This window comes from Mercenaria mercenaria, chromosome 5 (genome assembly GCF_021730395.1).
Source record: "Mercenaria mercenaria strain notata chromosome 5, MADL_Memer_1, whole genome shotgun sequence".
Classification (NCBI taxonomy): Eukaryota; Metazoa; Mollusca; class Bivalvia; order Venerida; family Veneridae; genus Mercenaria; species Mercenaria mercenaria.
In genome coordinates, this window is record NC_069365.1 from 37070246 (window position 1) to 37094287 (window position 24042).

Here is a 24042-nt window from a genome sequence, read left to right on the forward strand (position 1 = left end):
TACAATACCAGTTGTGTTTATCAAAACATTACATACTTAAAATACTAACAGTGTTCACAGGCTTGCATGAATACTACGACTGATACATTGCTACACAATTTCATTGCATTGTAGTAAGTTCTTACAAAAGCAAAAAATATTCTTGAAGCAAATTCGTGGTTGCGGCTACAGTTTTGTATAGTGACAATATTGATGTACAATACCATTCATTCAGCATATGTCACATGAATTCAAATTCATTCACAAATTACACATGTATTAAGAAATTAAACACACAGATTACGAAATTAACACACAATACATCTGTATTATTGAGCCACTAGTAACATATATCATATAGAACTTCACGTATATGTTTAATGAAGTTGCAACCCTATCACAACCAGTTGAGAATATAAACTTACCACAGCTTCATATTGGTATGTTAAATGTACAGAATGGTGAACAAATATAAGAAAAATTCAGTTGATTTAATATAAATGCATATAACGCAATGGATATATAATATACAGCCTGTGCAAATATTTACTGTCTGATCAACTTAATTGTATCAAATACATTCGCAACCTATTTTAAAATCACAGATGAAGTTATCACTATTTGTACATATTCCTAAATGTCTATAATACAATTTATATTCTATAAACTATAAGCTACATACTTACAGAAAGGTATAACGTTTTATAGTTTGTTATGCATATCCATATATACGCATACTAATACAAAAAGTGTCAATACCAATATCATAATGGGTATTTCAACATTGTTGACACATGTACATAGCCTCTGATAACAGTATTCACATACATTGTTTTTAGCAATGGTGCATTATCGGAAAAGGCAAATAATGAACACATTGTTCCACCTGTGTTTTTTTTTTTTTCATTTAAACTTAATAACATTCTTTCAATAAAGTGATACAGCACAAGTCTGTGTTATTATCTTTACACCCTAAAGAACTACTGGTACAAAAACGAGTACATGGGGATTTTTCAAAATGGTCCTAAATTGCTATTGCTACAGTGGCAGAATATAAAGCACGATATTCCAGCTTTTTGGCAGGTACATCGTTTGATTGAACATTTCTTACATCGACATACCTCCACAATACTGCCTGGGACACTTTGATGGTCATTAACTGGTAACAGTAAATATAATCTGGAGCCATTTTAATGTTCATATCCATATAGGGTTGGATCCACATCTATATTCTGAAGACAGTTTATCTGAATGTAACAAGAGTACAAACACCGAAGTATGTGTGCACGAAGCTACTCGGCGGCAGTGAACTTGCTTGTGTAGTACATGGTATATCTCAATTCACCCATTGTTTTATATTCAAAGTCGTTCTTCAGCACTTTAAAGAGAAACCACTCTGTTTTTGCAATGATTTCTTCCCGATTTTTATCATTTATTGTTTTCCCAACGTCTGACAGAGAATGTTTCAGGCGATGCCTTCAATGCTAAATGCTTTGTGCCTACTTTATTGGTCGTATCACATCCAGTCAAAATATGAGCGGCCGGAAGAACACGACACAACTCGGCTTCTTTTCAGCAGTCAAATGTAGTGGAATATATCTGGTCGTGTCACCTACTCCTGTGCGTATTCACAGCTCTGCCAAACCACTATTAGCCTTTAGAAGAAGTGAAGTGCCGGAACCATAATAGCTGTGTCACTTAAAATCGCCACAATACGCTTAGCTCCAGAATCCGTAGCACGAAGAGCATGTGGAATCAGACGCACGTCAGCTTCTTCGATTTGTGACTTTTGAAAACAGTAAATGATCAAAACCGATGAGAAATCATTGCAAACTGAGCAGAGTAGTTTCTCGTAAAGTGCTGGAGAACAGCTCTAAATATAAAACAATGGGTGAATTGAGATATTCCATGTACTACACAAGCAAGACTATCGACATAAATTCACTACCGCCGAGTAGCTACTCTCTGCGTGCACATATACTTCGGTCGGTGTCTGTACTCGTGCTACATTCAGATAACCTCATCAAGAACTCATAAATCAGCCATGTCAACTCAAAAGTCAAGGTCACAACTCAAGGTCATAGGTTTGAGTTCTGTATCGCCTAAACCCCTTGATGGATTTTCATGAAACCTGGGTCAAAAGATCACCTCATGAAGACAATGTGCAGAATTAATGAGTGAGCCATGTTAGTTCAAGGTCAGGGTCACAGGTCAAGGTCAAATGTTTACCCTTTCACTATCCATAATAGTGGCGGGGGATTTAGCTGTCTTTCAGACTGCCTTGTTTCATTAGTATGCGTGTATTTTGATATGCATAACGAACTATAAAACGTTACACCTTATGTAGCTTATGGTTTACAGAATATAAATTGTATTATAGACATTTAGGAATATGTTTATGCTCCAAAGTATACAAATTGTGATAACTTTATCTGTGATTTTGAAATAGGTTGCGTTGTTTCGGCAGCAAATATATGCACAGGCTGTATATTATATACCCTTTGCCTTATATGTATTTATATTTAATCAGCTGAATTTCTCTTACATTTGTTCACAATTATGTACATTTAACATACCAATATGACGGTGTGATAGGTTTATATTCTCAACTCGACTGACAACCTTATACAATAGCAACTTCATTAAACAAATACGTAAGGTTCTATATTATATATGTTACTGGTGGCTCAATAATACAGATATGTTGTGTGTTTAATTTCTTAATACATGTGTAATTTGTGAATGAATTAGAATTAATGTGAAACATGTTGAATGTATGGCATTGTACATCACTACTGTCACTATTCAAAACTTTTACCTGTATAAAACTGTAACCCGCAACCACGAATTTTCTTCAGGAACATTTTTTGGTGCAATGACCTTTTGTAGCAATGTATCAGTCGTAGTATTTATGCAAGCCTGTTAACAATGTTAGTATTTTAAATATGTTATGTTATGATGTACACAACTGGTATTGTATTGTACATGATAGCATGTACATGGTAGTACGTATATATTGTAAAATAATTGATGTAATACACCGTGATTATGTGGTAATGTGTTGAAATCTATATGCACAACAAATGTTTTAAACGCCTGATAAATGCAATAAACTGAAAATAGAAATTCTGAACTTGTTTGTGTCTCAAAAATCATTCAAAAGATACCTCAAATCGATTTTATTACTGAATTATAAGTGATATTTACCCCGTCCTCTTAATATTAAGGCAGTTTTTATAATTATTCTTACAATGTTGGTATGAAAGTATAGAAGTAATGTTTTAGGGTATACTTTTTCAAACATAATAAAATTTGCATTATGTACTTCTACTGAAAACTATTTATGCGATACTATAGTTTATGTAATTTAATATGGCAGATATGATATTATACATATCATTTCAGCAAAATGAGGGGCATTGTACATCAATATTGTCACTATGCAAAACTTTTACCTGTATAAAACTGTAACCAGCAACCACAAATTTTCTTCAGGAACATTGTTTGGTTTTGTAAGAACTTAATACTACAATGCAATGAGCTTTTGTAGCAATGTATCAGGAATGTACAATGCCAATATCTAAGGGGGTAGTAAATATCACATAAGTGTCCACAAGCTTTCAACATACCTTTAAATGTTATCCGAAATTTTGTTTGTCCGAGTGCCTATACACTTATAAATGAGCTTTCGCGGTCTCGCTACAATGAATCTTAAAGTTTTTCGATATTTTGTCATTTAGACAATAGTATATAAAGTATTCTTAACTTTCTCATGAAACCAAACTCACCTGAACAGTTCTAATGGTACTTTCGTTATTTAACTGCTGTAACCATGACAACGACCACAACTGACCTATTATTTTAAACGAAATATAGTATTTTTGTCTCCACATTTGTAAGTAACAATAAAAACATCGCAAACATCGTTTTTATATTACTGAGGAAACAAAAAACATCATTGAAAATTCATACATTTCAATAAATGTATTCCTAGCAAAACTTCAATTTACCCCACCCACTTATTTTAGCCATAGTCGAACAATGAGGTGTCATTATACAAGACAAATGGTATCAAGGTAATGAAAAATGTTGTCGAATTTAACAAACCACTAAAATTGGTCACTATTATCGAACCTTTAAATAAGACAAATGAAAATTTACAACCATATCCATTTTTTGGCTGTTTTTTGTGAAAATTTCACGATATTTTCAATATTTTTTCCGATGTATATCTCAAGAACTGACAAAAATGGGTTTAAATCAGTGGCAAAATGTGTTCTCTATTGTTTTTGAACATCAGAATAAAAATCCATTCGTATTTCTATAAGATAAGGACCCAAAAGTGAAAATTAGTGTATTTGTAAAATTTTGGCGGCCATCTTGGCGGCCATCTTGGATTTCTAAAATGTACTATGATGCGGCAAATGCACCTAAGATTTTCTGAAAGTTGAGATATTCCCCTACAATTGATGTATAAATCAACTCTGGACCTTTTTTGCACACGAAACACCCCTAGGGACTGTAGTATTAGTGGTTGACGTTTATATGAAGTTATACTTAAATATTCCAAACCACTTCTTAGATATGGCTCCGGACGGACGGACAAACGGAAGGACAGCGCCAAAATTATATCCCGATATTAAAAAAGACATACATGTACAATAAAATATGAAATATCTATGATCACATAAACAGATAATTCGACTTACGTACTGTCACTATTGATACATAGCGCAATAAAATGATTGTATCGTTCATATATTTTACGACAGACTCTGGTATCGAATAAATAATAATATGCAACAAATTCATTTTACTGATATTTAAAAAAGGATCAATCAATGACTCTGTAAATTACAATTTAGACATATCTTGTACCTTTCTTTAGAACATTTATGACTATTTAAATACATTGCGAATACTTTACAGGCAAATGTATCCAAAATGTAAATATATTATAATGAGAAAATATCGATCTATTCAACCAACACTTTATTCTTAATCATTAATACATTCGATGTTAGACAGTGGATGTATGAAACATAACTGCGAAACTCTATGAATTAAACAATGCCTTTTCGTATTTTATTTCATAGCAACATTTTGTCTTCAGCTTGAATAAATAGACAAAGTTTAAATATTTTTTCACATTTCGTGGAAACACAACTTACTTTTCTTGACATTCCGCTTCTTTTCTTTTGAGCTCTACTTCATACGTTGAAATTTGTCTTTCTGTTTCTTCTATTCTGTAATGCGGAAAAGAAGTTAAATTCTTACATACATTTCTTTTCTTCGCGTAAACAGTTGGCATAGGCATAATTTTGTCTTCAAAGTGATAGCACCTTTAGTTTTTTATGACATAACTATGAATGATCGCTCAAATTGTTACCGATGACTGTTGCTGGGCGATAAAAAATGGCATGAAAGTTAGAAAGGTCGAACTGCGACTCCACGACATTGGATACAAAACTGTGCACTTTCGAGTTCTTCGTCATTGTTAGCAATTGACAATTTTCTGGTATATCTGAAGCATTTTTAAGTTGAAATATAATTAGTTTCTCGTGCTAAAATATTTACTTATAGATAAAATAAATTAGCGGTATTTCCCAATTTTTGTTTTAAAATGAATGTCATTAAAATTGTTAAAGATGACAATTAACCAGTGATGTATCTAAACGGCATTTTCGAAAATCTTATTGAAAGTAAATTTTCATGTGAAAAAGCGCGTTTAAAATATGTCTTTTTAGGATATAACTTGACATATATGTAGGGATAACGCATGTTTTTTCGTGTTATAACATCTGCAGAACCCCGTTAGGACTGGTTGGTGTACCAGTGTATCACGAGGGATTCTGCAGATGTTATAACACGAAATCAACATGCGCTAACGCTATTCTAGCATGAAACGCGTAAAAAAACTGATAAATGAATACATTGTCACTCAACGTCATTAAATTTCCACGAAATGCGCGGGAATGCCTGTGTTGTTTTTTTACGTTGACGTCATTTCGTTTTGAATTATCCGTTTTGGGGCCGAATGGCGTTTACGCTTTGCCACGGAACGCGCATACATAAAAAGGTGTTATAACAGCACGCGAGCGCGAGAATCTCCTTGTTAACACACGTTTTCTCTCCTGTTAAAACGCCCCCGAAAAGTGACAATAACAGCAGTTTTATGCTAGAATACGTCCTGTTAAAACGCCCCCGAAAAGTGACAATAACAGCAGTTTTAAGCTAGAATACGTATTCTAGCATAAAACTGCTGTTATTGTCACTTTTCGGGGGCGTTTTAACAGGAGAGAAAACGTGTGTTAACAAGGAGATTCTCGCGCTCGCGTGCTGTTATAACACCTTTTTATATATGCGCGTTTCGTGGCAAAGCGTAAACGCCATTCGGCCCCAAAACGGATAATTCAAAACGAAATGACGTCAACGTAAAAAACAACTCAGACATTCCCGCGCATTTCGTGGAAATTTAATGACGTTGAGTGACAATGTATTCATTTATCAGTTTTTTACGCGTTTTATGCTAGAATAGCGTTAGCGCATGTTGATTTCGTGTTATAACATCTGCAGAATTCCTCGGGATACGTTGGTACCCTCGCCCTAACGGGCTCGGGCACCAACCAATCCCTCGGGATTCTGCAGATGTTATAACACGAAAAAACATGCGTTATCCCTACAACAAAATATCAATAATATCAACGAGATATTTTAATTTAGTGCCTAAATGGTATCTTATCAATGCAGTTTAAATTATTTAATTATCAAGTTAGACTGATCATTTTTACTGATAACCATCAAATTACCATCCTGTAATTAATGTGAGACCACTATGACATTATTTTTATAAATTGAATAGGTTATGTTCAACGAAAAAAATCCAACTTTGATATTTCAAAATTGCTATCTTGAATTTGTCTTCCTTTGTTAATTTGTTAAACCACATTTTTAATATCTATCTCATGTACCCTAACATGTTTTAATTGACCCCAAAAGGACAACAACACTTACTGAAAATTTTCAAAAGGAACAACAATAATAAACGATTAAAAAAACTATAAAACCTTCGTAGAGCATTCTCTTTCGCTTCAGTCTCCATCTGTAATTGACCATGAAGTCTGTCTGTTACCTCTCGTATTCTTCAATAGAAATAATGATGTCTATTGATGCCCCAACAAAGTAACTAACGGACATAGCTCTATTTTAAGTGATTTCCTAATACATGTATATGTGAGACCGAAGTGAATTAAAACAATGCATAAAAGAAAATCTGATATGATTCTCTGTTCGTAATCTCGTGGATTTATCAAAATTTCTGTTGTAAGTTATTTTACAGTTCCGAGTGAATCAGTGAATACATATTTCATTCTAAATGGTTAAAAATGACGAACTTGTGTGTTGATATTAAATTGATAATTGAGTAATTCGCTTAAAGTAATTAGGTTAATTGTAAATATTTTGTCAATAAGTATATGTTGCTACACAGTAATTTACCTTTCCGTGTACTCTGCTTCTTTTCTTTTACTTTCTTCTTCGTATCTCCTTATTTTTCTCTTTGTTATTTCTTCATTTTCTGCTATTTTTTCTTTCACATCTTTGTTTATTCTGCATCAAGAAAGAAAAGTATACTTTTGCACAAGCATTGCTCATGATATCGCTATTAACTTGTATAAAAGTGACAGTACCAATGTTTTGATTTGATTCTGATCATAATTTAATATTTATGCTTCTTTAAAATCGTATTTGAATATAAAAGCATAAGAGTCTGACGATAAGCTTACAAAATAAAACATAACAAAAGACAGAAAACAGCTTAATAATAATACAACGTTTGTTTAACAATAATAACATTTAACGAATAAAACATCGATTTGAAATTTGCCAAACCAACTCCGACAACGTCTAATCTTTTCTAGTGGTTCATTTCAGAGATCGTTGGTTCGATCTGACTTCGAACACAATATCATCTCATATTACATAATACTGAGCACTGAATCCAGAGAATAGCTTTAAGCTTACACCACAATAGAATTTTAAGGATTAGAACAAAAAGAGAAAGTTCAAGTTCTCAAAACTCTCAAAAAGTCTCGAAACGTTCTCTATTGCATTATGCCAGCATATAAATTTTCAGATATAAATTAAATAACCAGATGCATAGCGATATTGAAATCATTCCCTGATATTACTTTATCATAATGACAGCCCGATCCTGATACGATGAGGCATGGACATAAGGCTGGATTTGATGCATAAAACAAAAATGTTATAATGTATAGACTGAACAATACCTTTCTATTCGTATACGTTTTCATAGTATAACTTGGTTTCAAACTTGTAATAATTATGCTTACTTTAAATATTTTGTTCCTAATATCATATGTGGAAAAGGAAAGGAAAACTACATATTGTGACAATTTACTTTTCTTGACATTCCGCTTCTTTTCTCTTGAGTTCTTCTTCATACTTGGCAATTTGTATTTCCGTTTCTTCTATTCTACAATAAAAACACTTTAATATAATGCATTTCTTCTTTCTGTCGTCTTAATAGTAGGCATAGTCAAAATTTTACTTCAACGTGATAGCATCTAAAGTTAGAACTGTTCACTGTTCATTGCCGATAAACATGTTGTAGATGAACGCTGAGATCATATAATCTTGTTTTTGTTGGCAACATGGACAATGTAAAAATGTAATTTAACCGCATTCACTGCGGTAAAACTTGCGGAACATTTATATGTTAGAAAGGATAACTGTGATCTTATTTTGTTATATTTGGCTTTCTTCACGTGCGTGTATTTGTGTTCATAAATATAATAATTATACAGGGCAATTCTTTTCCTTACTTGCAACTATCTTTCATTAGAAATTACAGATAAACAAAGGTCTTTCTGAAATCATGAGATGGTATTTGTAACGTGCCACATGACACCTGTGTGCATAACATGATATCAGCAATATATTCAGAAAAGAAATGCGAGTTATTTCTTTCCTATTTAGTGATTAATTAATTTCATATTCATGCGGATTAGATTAACTTTAACTAATTTTCGATTTAGGGTCTCTTTCTTTAACTTATCAAACAGTTACAGTAACTAGTATCTATCTTTCGTATACTAAAACATTTAATGAACTACACGACCCTAAAGAACTGGAACACATCAAAACTTTAAAAACAAACAACAATGGAAAAAAATCAAAATAAATTTAAAACCTTCGTAGAGCACTCTCTTTCGTTTCAGTTTCCATCTGCAGTTGACTACGAAGACTTTCGTTTTCGTCTTGAATTCTTCTTAGACTTTAAACAGAAATTATGATGCTGATTGAGGCTCTAACAAATTTAGTTGCGAACGGATTTTCAATTCATGTGATACTGTATTACATGCTAGTTTGGAAAACATAAAATAAATAATAAACTACTACACTATTAGTAATTTCAGCGCATTTACCAAAGTTATTGTAAGAAGTGTTTTTTTTTAATTTTGCATGAGAATAAACACGTTTTTTTTAATTAGATGGATGGCATTGAGTGAAACTGATATGATGTAATGATGTGTTGTTTGCGTTATCTAAATCAATCAATTAAGTGATATTTACATACTTTTACTAATTATATATACTTTAATTAAACGTATAGTTAACCTTTCTTGGTAAACAGTTTTATTCCTTTTAATTTGTTCTTCGTATCCAAATATTTTTCTCTTTGTTTCTTCTTCATAGTCCGCTATTTTTCTCTCAACATCTATGTTTATTCTGCACCGTTAAAGAAAACATATATTTTATAAAACGCATTACATTTAATATCTATATTTTGAATAATTAAATTAATATTCTCATGATCATGTACATCGATATTAACATTTCTTTAAATATCTCTCTCTTTATATAAAAGATAAAAGCCGATGTGTCTAATAATGAAGTTACTAGCAAGGAATTCTGCTTTTTTAGAATACGAACACCGATATTAAATTTAAAATACTGCACACCATTTATGACTCTTGCCTCAGGAAGTGGTCTAATGTCTTAAGGTGTTGGTCGCGTAATACAGACGTCGTTGGTTCGAGCCCCAAATTGGTCTGTTTTTTTTCAACGAAGAGAACATGACGGAAATTTAAATAAACGTTTAGGTTTCACCAAGTATGTTGATTACAACCTCTACAGTTATCAAAGTAAGTCAGCGGATCACTTTCCTTTGTTTCATTGATGACAGGGTATATATTTTCAGTAGAGTTAACAACCCAAGAGCCGTGCTCTGGCGGTTAAGGTTTAACTGCTCTATCCAGATGTTGTTGGTTCAATCCCCACTTCAGTCCTAATAACGTATCATATGATAACATTGCTACTTTTCCAGAAATCCAGAGATTTAAACAACTATAGGCTGTCACCACAATCGATTTCAAATAAATAAGATACAAACCAGTATATTGATAACCCCTTCTATTTGAAACATATTAAGACAGAGAACTCTCCCCCGTATATTAGAATACTAAATAAAGTTTAAGTTTTACCTAAAATTACTTGATGCAAGAAGATATTGAAATAGACATCCGTTTTTGTTAAATGATAATAAGGATCTCAATACGAAGTATAGTGTATAGATGGTATAAGAATGTGAGAATGTTTAGGCTGAACAATGATTTTAGTATTTGTTTTCATACTATATGTTGGTCGTCAGCTTAAAATGATTAATTTTATTCTTCATATCATATGGGGAAAATCATAACTATTGTGACAATTTACCTTTCTTGACATTCAGTTTCTATCCTGTTTAGTTCAACTTCATACGTTGCAATTTGCATTTCCGTTTCTTTTGTTCTGTAATAAAGAATACAAGTTATTTCTTTCCATTATGTTAATATTTGACATAGCCATAATTTTGTTTCCAAAGTGATAGCACCTAAAATTACACTTGGTTATTACTGAGACTGGACGTTCAAATTATTGACGATGGCTTTTTGTTTGGCAACTCAAAATAGGAACATGGCCGCATGGCCGATATATTTGCTAGGCATCTACGGAATACATGTCAGTTAAGTGTTTTATCATTTTGTTTTATAATTGTCTCCAATCTCACTGATGCCACTGGATATAAATTGGAGTTAACTTTGAATACTTTGTCGAGAACTTTGAAAAAGAATTGAATCATATATTGGTATAGTTTACCTTTCTTGATAGTCAGCTTCTTTCCTTTTAAGTTCTTCTTCATATCCCCGTATTTTTCTTTTTGTTTCTGCTTCATAATCTGCTATTTTACTTTTCAAACATTGGTTTATTCTACAACGACAATGAAACTTATATTTTTGCACATTAAGTTCTTTTCATCTATTATTTTATATAAACGGGATAGTATAATTTTAATTTTACCTATCCAGTTGATTCTAAAGAATAAAGCATATAGATAAGTACACTCTTATTTTCAAGCATATCAATAGTTATACTTCTTCAGATATATCTGATTTTTTTTATAAAAGCAGAAGAGTGATGATCAACAGGAATATAAAACATATAAAGTTACAAACAGAAAACATGAATTTAAAAGTTTGTGTAATCGACAATGACAGCCTTTCTTTTGGTCGTGCATTCTTCTGTGGCCTCAAACAAGTAAGAGGGGAGTGGTGATCTATTTGCTACGTGTCGAACACTCAATCCGCAGGGTTTTTGAATATTCATGTTAGTTTTTTACCACTTCCCAAAAGACACCTACACCTTTCGCTACCCATCACCATTTTTGCAGCTTGATTTTAGGTCAAAATACTTGTCGTTGGATTTTTAAAGCAGCCTGTCCGCTATATCGTTCTACTACAGTCTCAATATAGAATTTTGTCTACATTACTCATATGACATCATTTCTGTTTTGTCAAAAAACTCCAGCAAATCAAATAACTATAAGCTTTCACCACAACATAACTTAATAAAACGATTTAGTATAAACGAAGAAACTACAAATAACCTTTCTTTTTTCATCATGATACCATATCAACTGAAAAAATCCCGATGCATAGACTATTGAAATACTTTTAGTTTTGTTAAATCCTAATCAAAGCATGATCCAATCACAGCGATGCATGAATAAATACTAACCTTAGCACGATTCAATTACCGCGATGCATAAATAAATCATAATCATAGCGTGATCACGGGGATGAGGGTGACCGGCAGAGGGTACAAAACTTCACTTTTTGATAATAAATATTGATGGGAAAAAAATGAGAAAAATGGGTGGGGGAGGGGGTTTGACCAGGGCGGTGAGGGTGATCGGATGTTGGTAAAAATTTCACATGTTGATAATAAATGTTCATGGAATAAAATGAATGTAGTTTAATGAAATTCTATCGATTGGTTAGTTAATTATGTACAAATATGTGTTTTTAAACAATTAAAGGGCAATACCTCTGAAGTTACAGAAGAGATCATTATGAAATTATGTGTGCACTACCGCATAATGGTGATATAAGTTAAATTTAAGTTTCATAGTTCTAGGTCAAATATTTTACAAGTTACGAGGCAGACATTGCCGCATTTATAATAACATTTATAGTTAACATTAGAAACTACAACGGTCCGTAACACTGGTGTTACATGGGCAATCTGATTGACACTTGACGTGCTGCATTTCCCTACAATGGTGAACATGTATATGAAGCTTTTTGATATTCCAAACCACTTCTTAGTTATGCGTCCGGACGACGGACGGACAACGCCAAAACTATATCAAAAACTACATGTACAATCAAAAATGAAATATCTATAATCACTAAAACAGATAATGCGATTTACATACTATCACCATTCATTCACAACGTAATTAAATACTTGACTCGTTCATACATTCATTTTACGAAAGACTCTGATATCGAAAAAATAATGATATGCAACTACATGTAATTCATTTTAGTGATATTTAAAAAGGACCAATCAATGATTCTGTATATTACAATTTAGACATATCTTGTAACTTTCTTTAAAACATTTAAGACTATTTATTTAATACATACATTGCGAATATTTTACAGGTAAATCATTCCAAAAGTTAATATTACCATAAAAAAATATCGATCTATTCAACTGACATGTTAACCTTAAACATGACGTATGACACAAAAATGCGAAACTGTATAGATTAAACAATGACTTTCGTATATTATTCCATAGAAAAAAAATTGTGTTCAGCTTGAATAAATAGGCAAAGTATTAATGTTTTTTTTTCTCACATTACGCGGAAAACACAACTTACTTTTCTTGACATTCCGCTTCCTTTCTTTTAAGCCCTTCTTCATAAGCTGAAATTTGTCTTTCTGTTTCCTTTATTCTGTAATGCGGAGAATATGTTTGAATTTTTACGCTCATTTCTATCCTTCGCGCAAATAGTGAGAATAGTCATTATTTTATTTTCAAAGTGATAGCACCTAAAGTTTTTTTTATGACCTAACTAAGAATGATCGCTCAAATTGTTACCGATGACATTTGTTTGGCAATGCTAAATTTCAAAAATATGCATACATGTTAGAAAGGCAGAACTGCAATACCGTGACATTAAATTTGCCTCTAATCACGTGCACTTTCGAGTTTTTAGCCATTGTCATCAAGTAACAATTTTCTAGTATATTTGAAGCATTTTTAGGATAAATGTAATTAGTTTCTCGTGCTACATGTACTTACAAAATAAAATAAATTAGCGATATTTTCCAATTTGTATTTTTTTTTTAATTCTTTTCTTCTAAAACAATTATAATTTTGAAAAGCATTTCATTTCTTGAGTCGTTAAACATGACAGATAGCCAGTAATGTATATATACGGAATTTTCGTGTGAAAAAAAGTATTTAAAATATATCTTTCTTTGGGATTTTACTTGACACTTCTGTACATTATATAAATACCATATGGCAGCGTGTGTGACATTGATATTGTCAACCCGAGGGCAGAATGTCACCCGAGGCGATAGCCGAGTGGTGACATTCTGTTCCGAGGGTTGACAATATCAATGTCACACACTATGCCATATGGTATTTATTTTATTATACCGAACAAAACTAAACACATAAAAAAGTTTTAAAAATGTTTCTGGTTCATTTAATTCAACAGTTTCATCTTTAGCGCGGTAATCAGTTGTGTACACACTGAATAGCAACGTCATTACAATATGACAATGTGTACAAGGGACGCAATCATATGGCTAAAAACCTGAAGCAGTTATTTGCCCTTATATGACATTCAAAATATCAGCGCGGTCACATGACCTGACAGTCACTTTCGCTTGGTCACGTGTCAAAAAGACTGAAAATGTTTCTGATAGTCAAAATATCTCCTTTTCGGGTAATGGGATTTTACCATTGTAGACAAAAGTGAGGTATAATAAAACAAAATATCAATAATACCAAATGGATTTTAAATTAGCGCGTAAATGATATCTTATCAATTCAGCTTATTATAATAATAAATGATCTCACTTGATTATCGAATTAGACTTATCATTTCTAACTGATAACCATCTAATTATCATCCTATATCTATAGCCATGCATTTTGATTTCGTAAATAGTCATATTGATAGAATCTACAGCTCGTTTAACTGGGTTAACAGTGTTGTTGTACTTATGAAATAAACTTGCCCGGTTTATAGGCTGGTCAGAGCTACAGATATGTATTGTATTTTGCCATCGAAATAAATCTATAAAAGGCTTCTTCCCCTTCCGTCAGTTTGTTTATTTAAACAATGCATAAAAGAAAACCTGGAATAATTTACTGTTCTTGACCTCATGGATTTATCAAATCAAATGTTTAGACTGAACAATCCCTTTTGTATACGTTTTCGTGTATAATTTGGTTTTCAGCTTGAAACAATTACACTAACTTTATATATTTTGTTTTTCATATCACCTGTTGAACAAGAAAATCATATTGTAACAATTTACTTTTCTTGACATTCCGCTTCTTTTCTCTTGAGTTCTACTTCATACTTTGCAATTTGTATTTCCGTTTCATTGGCTCTGTAAAAATAGAACATTTTGATTTTACGCATTTTATCTTTCCGTCGTTTAAATAGTTGGGAAAATCAAATTTTTATTTCCAGTATCGCTCGGATCAAAAACGCATTTACTGCGGCATAACTTGCGAAACCTTTATAGAGTAAATGTTGGAAAGGTTAACTGTGGTGTTTGGCCTCCATCACGCGGATATAACTGGATATAAAACTGTACATTTTCAACTTCCCACCATTGAAAAGTAAGTTCTGGTACATTTTAGGGAAATATATAATTAGGTTCTCGTGCTACAATATGTTCTTCCAAAATGTAATATATAAATAGTACATGGAAAACGAAATGAGTTTAATATTGTTTTTAAATTTGTGTTCATAAATATAATAATTATAAAAGGAATTTCCGTCTTTACTTTCTGTAACAGATTAACACAAATGTTATGGAAAGTAATTTGTCACGTGAAGTGAAGGTTTAAAATATGTTTCCCTTTATAATCTAGGATGATACCCGACACTTATGTGCATGACAAAATATCAGTTATATTAACAGAAAGGAAACCAACATTAATTTTTAAGGACTGCATATCCATTTGTGACTCTGGCTTCTAGAAAATAAGAGGGGAATATTGGCCTAATGCTTAAGGTGTCGGTCACGTAATCCAGACTCGTTGGTTCTAGCCCCAAATGTGAATGGTTTTTTTTGTCCAAGAAGAAAACATTACGGAAATTCAAATAAACATTTAGGTCTCGCCAAAATCCAGACCATATAAGATACTTTAAAAGGAAAACAGATCAGTATGTTGATTACCACTTCCATAATTATTACAGTAACTCAGCGGATCACTTTTCTTTGTTTCATTGATGACAGAGTTTATATTTCTAGTTGAGTGAAAAGAACCCAATTCACAAATGTATTGAAATAATCTCCTGCTGTGTGAAATCATAATGATTTCGGAAACATTCATTCAAACATTACCTTTCGTACTACATGTACTATATTTTATTTTGGTTTTAAGCTTGAAATAATTAGGCTAACTAAAATTGATACCATTTCATCTTCAATTCATACGTGGAAAACTATATAGTGAAAATTTACTTTTCTTGACATTCCTCTTCTTTTCTTTTCGTTTCTACTTCATGCTTTATAATTGTTCGTTCCATTTCTTCGTTTGTTCTGCAATAAAGAAAAGAAGTTTCAAATTTTACACACATTTCTTTTCGTTATACGGAGATCCGCTGGATGTGTGCATGTAGATTGCAATCAAGCAGATTATATCTCGGCATGATTTTGTTCTTCAGAGGGAATGAAAAATGTAACAACCCTCACACCTTCTAGCATAGGCTTAATTGGAAGTCCATTATAAAGATCCTTTGGAAGACTCAGTCATTAAACTACATGATCTCAAAGGTCTAGAAAAATAAAAACAATGATTCAAAACCTTCAAAGCAAACAGCAGTTAGAATGGAGATTTAGAATAACAATAAAACCTTCGTAGAACATTCTCCTTCTCTTCAATCTCCATTTGCAATCGTCCAAGAAGTTCTTCTTTTTCATCGTGCATTCTTTTTCGGCTTTAAAAGTAGAAATAAGGATATTGATTGTCTCTCCAACAGATTAAGTAACAAACCTGTTTCTGTTTCAAGTAATTAGTTTCAAGTGAATCAACACAATGCATAAAAGTAATTCTTATGTAATCCATTGCTTATGATCTCAGTACACTTGTCTCAATTTCAGTTATAAATTATTATTTCAACCTTCCTTGTGAATAAGTGAATGCAAACTCTTTACAATATGAAATAAATGTATTTTGTTCTTCATTTAGTATGCACCGAAAACAAATACGACAAAAAATGATTTGTTGTTTATTTGGTATCAAGCTTAAAAATATTAGGTCAACTTTAAATAGTTTGTTGTTGATATTTTATGTAGAAAATTGTATTGTTATAGTTTACCTTGCTTGGTACTCGATTTCCTCTCTTTTAATTTTTTCTTCATATCTCGCTATTGTTCTTTTCATTTCTTCTCCATGATCCGCTATTTTCCTGCATACATGTAAACAATATTTACAAAAGATGTTAATATAATTTTGCACATCTGTTTCTTGTGATATTTTATGTTAAACCAATTTGAACACCGTATTGTCTTTTCCTCAATATTCATTTTTGGCTTCAAAACAAAAATAGCGAAACGGTGTTTTACGTTTAAAGTCCAGAGGGTGTTAGTTCGAGCCCTCAGGGGCCATGACCATCGCATGTAACAACGGTTCTAGATTTTTCTGGAATCGGATTTGAGCGCTATTCAAATAATCTTTAAGCTATTATCGCAATCGATGTCATTAAACTGTTATAAACAAAAACATTCAATATGTTGATTCTCATTTCATATTTGATTTGAATAGACAAATACGATGACCTTTCTTTGAATAACCCAATTCATACAAATATGGAAATGAGACTGATACATATGACTCAAATAAAAATATTAATATAAAAATACATTAAAACACTTTTCGTATTCATTTCTGGTTGGGTTTGGAAATACGAAGAGCGTCTGATTGCAGCGTCTGCGCTACACAGACAATCCCTCACGCAGTGGTCTCCCCACAGAGGAAAGTTAATGTAGCCAAGGGATGCAGTTTGCTATATAGACTGATCACCACCAAGTCAAATGTAAGCCTATCAATATTAGACTTAACGTTTCTTCCTTTCCTCGTGCCTTCACGCTTATTTTCACCCCATTACGTTTCAGTATGTATGTATATCATTCTATTGAAATTGCATGCTGAATAAAAAAATATGCGGCGTAAGAAGTTGATGTCTCGAAAAGAGCCATTGAAAGAAGCGAAAAGGAGTAAATGCAGAAGATTGTATTTAATTAATTTTAGCTTTCTTTTACAAACGTAAATACTCCTTTATCTTTTTTTTTCTATCGTAAGTATAGATCTGGTTCTTTATGGGAATACATTAAATTTCTGAAACTCTGATATTTTAGGAAATGTCGCAGTACCGTTATCAAGTAACTGGATTCTATCAAACTCCCCGCAGCGATTACTTCCCCTTACGGTATATTTAATACCTGCAATCATGAGTTGTTTAATCTCATTAGGTTAAAAGAACAGAACAGAACAGTTTTTAACTGCATTATTCACAACTAGATATTTAATATTGTTCAAATAACAAATTGAAGTGATTTTTGTCAAATAGATAAGAAAAATAGATAATCTGCTAGTAAGAGAACTCCGCCATTTTGCAGTGGCAAGTGACTTTCTCATCGTCACATGGTGTATTGTGAATGCAGCGGTTATAATGAACGCAAATGAAGGTAACCGCTGTGAGGAGCTTGAGATTTTATGTGAAATAAAGAACAGCCAGATTAAGTGTTGTTCTACCTATAAAGATTACGCCACTCGTCCTACTTCCTGCGTCGTACCCGTACCGTATTTTAACTAATTTACTTGCGACAATCTTCTGGCTTTAACCCCTACCATTTTCCTGCAACATTGTTTAACAATCGTTTCAAAAATATTTCCCTATCTTTTAACTGTTTTCCCTTTGCACCGTTTCCGTCAGTATTCCCGCGTTTAGTTTAAAACAATTTTAAATCACAGACCAAAATTACATTCCATTACCTTAGACATTTGACCGAAATTGTATACCATAGGGCCCTTCTTAAATACTGAGTTTTGGCACAAATGATTAGCATTTAGGTCTTAACGCTTTTGTTTTCTTTCTTTGTTCGATAAATGCAAATATCTTACAGAAGAGACATATAAATGAGCCGCAACATGAGAAAACCAACATAGTGCGTTTGCGACAAGCATGGATCCAGACCAGCCTGCGCATCCTCGCAGTCTGGTCAGGATCCATGTTGATCGCTAATGGTTTCCCTAATTACAGTAGGGTTTGAAAGCAAACAGCATGGATCCTGGCCAGACTGTGCGCTGGATCCATGCTGGTCGCAAACGCACTATAGGATGCGCAGGCTGGTCTGGATCCATGCTGGTCGCAAACGCACTATAGGATGCGCAGGCTGGTCTGGATCCATGCTGGTCGCAAACGCACTATGTTGGTTTTTTCATGGTGCGGCTCAATGAAGAGTAACGCTTACCTTTCCAAATCTGATTCAAGCTTCATGATTTCAGCGTCTTTTCTGTAACACCGGGCACATTCTTGCTGTTGAAAATTGTCCCTATAGCTTGAAGATTTGTTCTTTTTCTTGTGTCTCTCATCATATGTTGATCTTTTTTCAACCAAAGGTACTTTAGGATTTTCGTTATTCACAACCTATAAAAAGAAACATTTGTAGACATACATTTTTGTATCAAACAATTAAGTGAAATATGTTCCGTTCATTCGTAAAAAAAATCACCAAACAAAAAGAAATGTCGTTGATTATTGGTGGTGTACATTAAAACAAAACAGGTTCACGTTTCAGCGCCAAAAAGAGTCATGTAATGAAATTCAGGGATTAGAAAATACACGCCGAAAGTTGCAATGTCTGGTGTTTGATGGCATAAAAACAATTAATAAGCTAACACTACCTAATTAATTACAATGAAAAAGAAAGAACATTGTCGGTGCTAAACTAGAATCAAAAGAAGAGGATTCAAATCCTAGAGTGAGCTTTAGCCGTGGTAAATCAGTCAATAAAACACGCAAAGGTCTCAGTTATTTGAAAATATTACATGAATCAAGTGTAATATGACCTTTTATAAAGAGAATAATCTTTTACATCATATTGATAGTAATAATCGATAGTTACTTTAATCATAAAAAGGTATGCCGTTACTTTTTCTCAGAAGAGGATTTGTACTTTATATATGTATGCCTAATCAAATGACAGCATAATATATATACATAAGATTACATACATTGATTAAACATATATAAAATAACCATTTAATTTGACTACATACCCAAGAAATCTTGTCACATGCTTTCTTCAAAACCGATATACAGTTTTGATACTTGTCAATACATCCGTGAAGCTCTTTACTTTTCTCTTTGTGTGATTTTCTTTCTATATTTGCTTGTTCTTTCGATAAATCTTTATATGCCTTCGAAGCGGCTAGTGTTTGCAGTTTTAGGGTATCAATGTCGTGTTGGAAATATGCAATATGATTTCTTGTCCATAATGTTATTTCCCTAAAATTCAAACCCAATATATTTGTAAATACTGAAAAAAAAACGCCCATTGCCGACTCTCATGAGCATGAATGAACACTAGCTTTTTAAAGTGTATGCATGCAAGTACGGGTCTGTATAAATTCTCCATATGCGTTATCAAGTGTCGAAAGTATGTATACAGTACAACCTCTGTAAAGCAACACCCTTCGGAAGATACAAATATTGATTGTTATGTAGAGGTTGTTGTTCTGGAGAGGTAAATTCGATAGTATATTTCAGCTTTGGGAAATTTTAATGATGTTGTTATAGACACAGGGATCCGTCACGTGCTATGATAGAGGGGTAAAATTTCTTTTAAATGTTTTTAAATGAAATTAAGAAAAAAAAAAATACATATAAACCGCTATTTATTTCAGTTTGCACCTGGACATGACCGTGTCAATGCTTTACGCGATCAGCATATAGAAAATTATAATTTACGATTTTTGGTACATTTTAAGGTGGGAAAAGTATACATTTTCTGTTACTATCATCCTTTGCTCGTGTAGTTCAGTAGTTACGAGTCGGCTATTACCAAAATGTTGCACGATAGCACAGGGTACAAGAACGTAGGGAAAAAATTGAAATTCACCATGTTATCCCCCTTGTCTCTATATATGGTTTATATGTATTTTTTTCTTGAATTTCATTTAAAAACATTTAAAAGAAATTTTACCCCTCTATCACAGCACGTGACGGATCCCTGTGGTTATAGCGAGGGTTTTGCTTAAGAGAGGGTCGCTCTGGAGAAGTTGTCCTGTATTACATTTTTGAATTATACCTGACATGTAATCTTTCATTAATGTGTATGTTCACATAGCTGTCAAGGCACTACAAAGGTCTCGAGTGTGACTGGGGTTCGAAGGGAAGGTTGGAGGGTCTGGATGCTGAAGCCCAATAGAAGCCTGAGACGCCCCAACATGGAAAATTCAGGGTGTTTTTTTTTTCAATACAAAATAGACCTGGTTTAAAATCGTCTCCCTCAATGTTTACTTTTTATGGGTAGAAATTACCTGTCGCACTGGTGAATGTAAAAGCTGTATTATGCGATATGAAACAGAATGAAAACACCGTGTCAATGTCGCCGGTCAAGTTCGATTCAGTAATTTTCTACGAAAAAAAATCTGATTGTTTCATTTTTAAATGCCTGTGACTTGGAATAGTACGAGCGTGATCTAGGGCCAAAATGCGTGTGACACACGCGCAATGCGTGTATGTTGACATGTATGTGTTCACTATCAGTTAGCACCTACTTTCGTTTTAAGATTTTATAAATTCTGTACTTTCGTTTTTCTATCAAGATTTTAAATGTAATGTGTCTTGCATACAATGAAGTTTGAAAAGTTCTTACATTTATGTTTTTCTTCAAAATATCTTTTTCTGTTTAAAACTTCAGCTTACAATTCAGAATTAATAACAATATAATTGTTTTTCTTCAATATATCTACAAATGTATCTAACTAACTAAATGATCAAATAAACAAACAAACAAACAAACCTTTCTGATTCGGGCCTCTCTTGACTGATGTCGTGAGAAGGTGATGCTGTTGCCATTTCCTTTCTTTATCCTGAGATAAATCCGGCTAAAGACAACACGTAAACCTTAAACCAGGAAGGTATTCAATTATACTAAGGGGGACAATCGTTACGGTCGTTACAGGTTTAATTTACCAATATATGGAAAGTCATAGCTGTCTTCTGATGTTGATATAATACTGCTGTACTTATATCCTCCACATATATGTGCCATGTTTATACATGTGTACGGTTCGCTATGGATGTTTTTATTAGTATTTGTGGTATGCGGTCCTTTTAGACGTATATGCAATGCTTTCAGGTGTATACTTTGATAGAATGTATACCGTATATATATACTCAGCGTCACTGAAAAGTTACCACCCTAATGGCCTTTATATTTTAAAAATCGCATTGGACTGTGTTAAAAGCATAACTCGACTACATTTTTGACGCAACTGAGACGTCACTGGTGTAAAGATTTGTCAAATTCGATGAATTCCATTTGAGGCACGGGCTGCACGTGCAAAATGACTTTTTCGAGCAAAATCGACATGTACGAAAATTTTATCAAAAATCATTCATCGCACTTGAAAGTGAGTCGATAGACTAAAAGGAATACGTTAAAAACCAGAATATCTTTGTTAAGAATTGCACGTTTAAGGCACGACCAACGCCATCAGGCCATTGGCACGGTTGACGCCGAACTTTCATGTTGTGGAATTACACGCCATATGTGCTGTTCTCACCTGACAGTCATGAAATGGGTTAGGAGACATGATCAGACAGGGTCTATGAGTAATAGACCGCGCACAAACCATGAAAAGGTGACGTCGATATTGTATAAAAAATAAAGAGGTATATATTAAGTGGCAACTTTTTAATGACGCCCAGTATAACTTTATGTGCGGCCGTTTCAACTGTAGATGTGGAAGTCACCTTATCTTATATACGTCGGCTTGAGCTGTTGATGATGTGCTTTTAACTTTGCATTCTATGCGGTTTTAACTGTGTACGGGGTGCACTTATCTGTATATAAGGTGCTTTTAACTTTATATGTTGTGCTTGTAATGTTTTATGCGATGATTTAAACGATGACGTTTACATTTGCATTGTTTTCCATTGCTGATGCGGTGATTTCAGTTTATATGTGGTGATTTCCATTGTATATGCAGAGTTTTAGTATATGTGGATGTTTCGGCATTCATTGGTCCTATTTTCGTTATGTGTATTGGTTTGATTTTCATAATCAGTATTTGAGGTGATTTCAAGCGTATATGCGGTGCAAATTTCACTATCGTTAAACAATTATCTGAGATTCAGTTTAAGAGAAAACAATAACAAACATCGCCGAAAACACCTGGCAAAGGATTTGATACAATGATAATTTTTATAATACCGGTAAATATTAGAAATGGAGAAAAAAGTCTCCAAAATTTATAAGTGAAAAACTTAGTAACATAGAAAAAGTGGAAACTCCACAGGTCGCTTAACGCGACAAAACTAAAATGTTGCAGGCTCGGTTGGATTGAGCCTGTTCATGGACGGTGGTGGAAATGATTGCTACCGTCCACGCCCTCTAGCCCCGGGTTGAGCAGAACTCAACATTTATACATGCTAAAAGTACAAAAAAAAACGGCGGTGCACATGGAACCTTCAATGGTACACTAGCGTGTAAGTCCATGAAAAACGGCATATGGTCCCCAGATAAAAGAATTGGTTTGCCCTAAACGAGAAAACATTGGGCAGAATTAAACAAATATGAATTAAGAAAGGGAATCTGAGGTTATGGAGCCTGCAAACATATAAAGAAAGAAACTGTAAGAAAGAAGCTGTATCCGTATCAGAGCGAATTTTCAAACTTTTAAGAAATACAGTACTGTTTGTTGCTGATATAATTCCGTTGACAATAGCTGAAGGTCTTTTTTCTTGCATTCATCAATTAACCTTAAGCGAAAATCAACACCCGAAAGTAAAAAGTTCCGTTTAATTGTTTAGTACGTTCGCAAGGGTTCATTGCGTTTCATTCTCGTTACAAGTCCAGTAGAAGAAATAAATTCCGATCGTTCACTTTTTGTGAAAATAAACAGAATTTTAAGAGCCCAAAACATTTAAGCTTTCAACAAAAATGCAAGCATTATAAATCCAATCATATCCTACGCTTTATAGGAGCTATTCTTGAGAGCGAATATTCACTATAAATTCCTCTATTTAAGTTCACTGTTCTTGATTCATTCCTGTGTGCTTATTACGTTAAGCTTTTCTTGAGAGCGCATGTTCTTGATTCACATCATACTTTTTCCTTTCTCACCACTGAAATGAACGAAAGTTTGTATCTTCTCTAAAGAGTTTTGGTTTACAAAACTGGCATTCGCTTTTTTAAGACAAATTTTTCTTAATTGGGA

The 24042-nt window shown here is 33.1% G+C and overlaps 1 protein-coding gene across 1 annotated transcript in view; it reads right to left on the reverse strand.

Annotated features, from left to right (window-relative positions):
• The window catches only part of LOC128546081 (trichohyalin-like), a 33035-nt gene extending 11268 nt beyond the window's left edge, over positions 1 to 21767 (reverse strand). The window contains exons 1-16 of the mRNA XM_053544535.1: positions 21621 to 21767; positions 19873 to 20101; positions 19065 to 19240; positions 16910 to 16999; positions 16445 to 16528; positions 16053 to 16130; positions 14892 to 14966; positions 13214 to 13288; positions 11143 to 11253; positions 10720 to 10794; positions 9622 to 9732; positions 9194 to 9277; positions 8402 to 8476; positions 7477 to 7587; positions 7047 to 7121; positions 5151 to 5225 (exon numbers count right to left, since the gene is read on the reverse strand). Coding sequence (XP_053400510.1) covers positions 5151 to 5225; positions 7047 to 7121; positions 7477 to 7587; positions 8402 to 8476; positions 9194 to 9277; positions 9622 to 9732; positions 10720 to 10794; positions 11143 to 11253; positions 13214 to 13288; positions 14892 to 14966; positions 16053 to 16130; positions 16445 to 16528; positions 16910 to 16999; positions 19065 to 19240; positions 19873 to 20101; positions 21621 to 21676 — 1580 coding nt within the window. The 5' untranslated portion in view covers positions 21677 to 21767. The remainder of the gene's footprint in view (positions 1 to 5150; positions 5226 to 7046; positions 7122 to 7476; positions 7588 to 8401; positions 8477 to 9193; positions 9278 to 9621; positions 9733 to 10719; positions 10795 to 11142; positions 11254 to 13213; positions 13289 to 14891; positions 14967 to 16052; positions 16131 to 16444; positions 16529 to 16909; positions 17000 to 19064; positions 19241 to 19872; positions 20102 to 21620) is intronic.
• Between the last annotated feature and the right edge of the window lie 2275 nt (positions 21768 to 24042).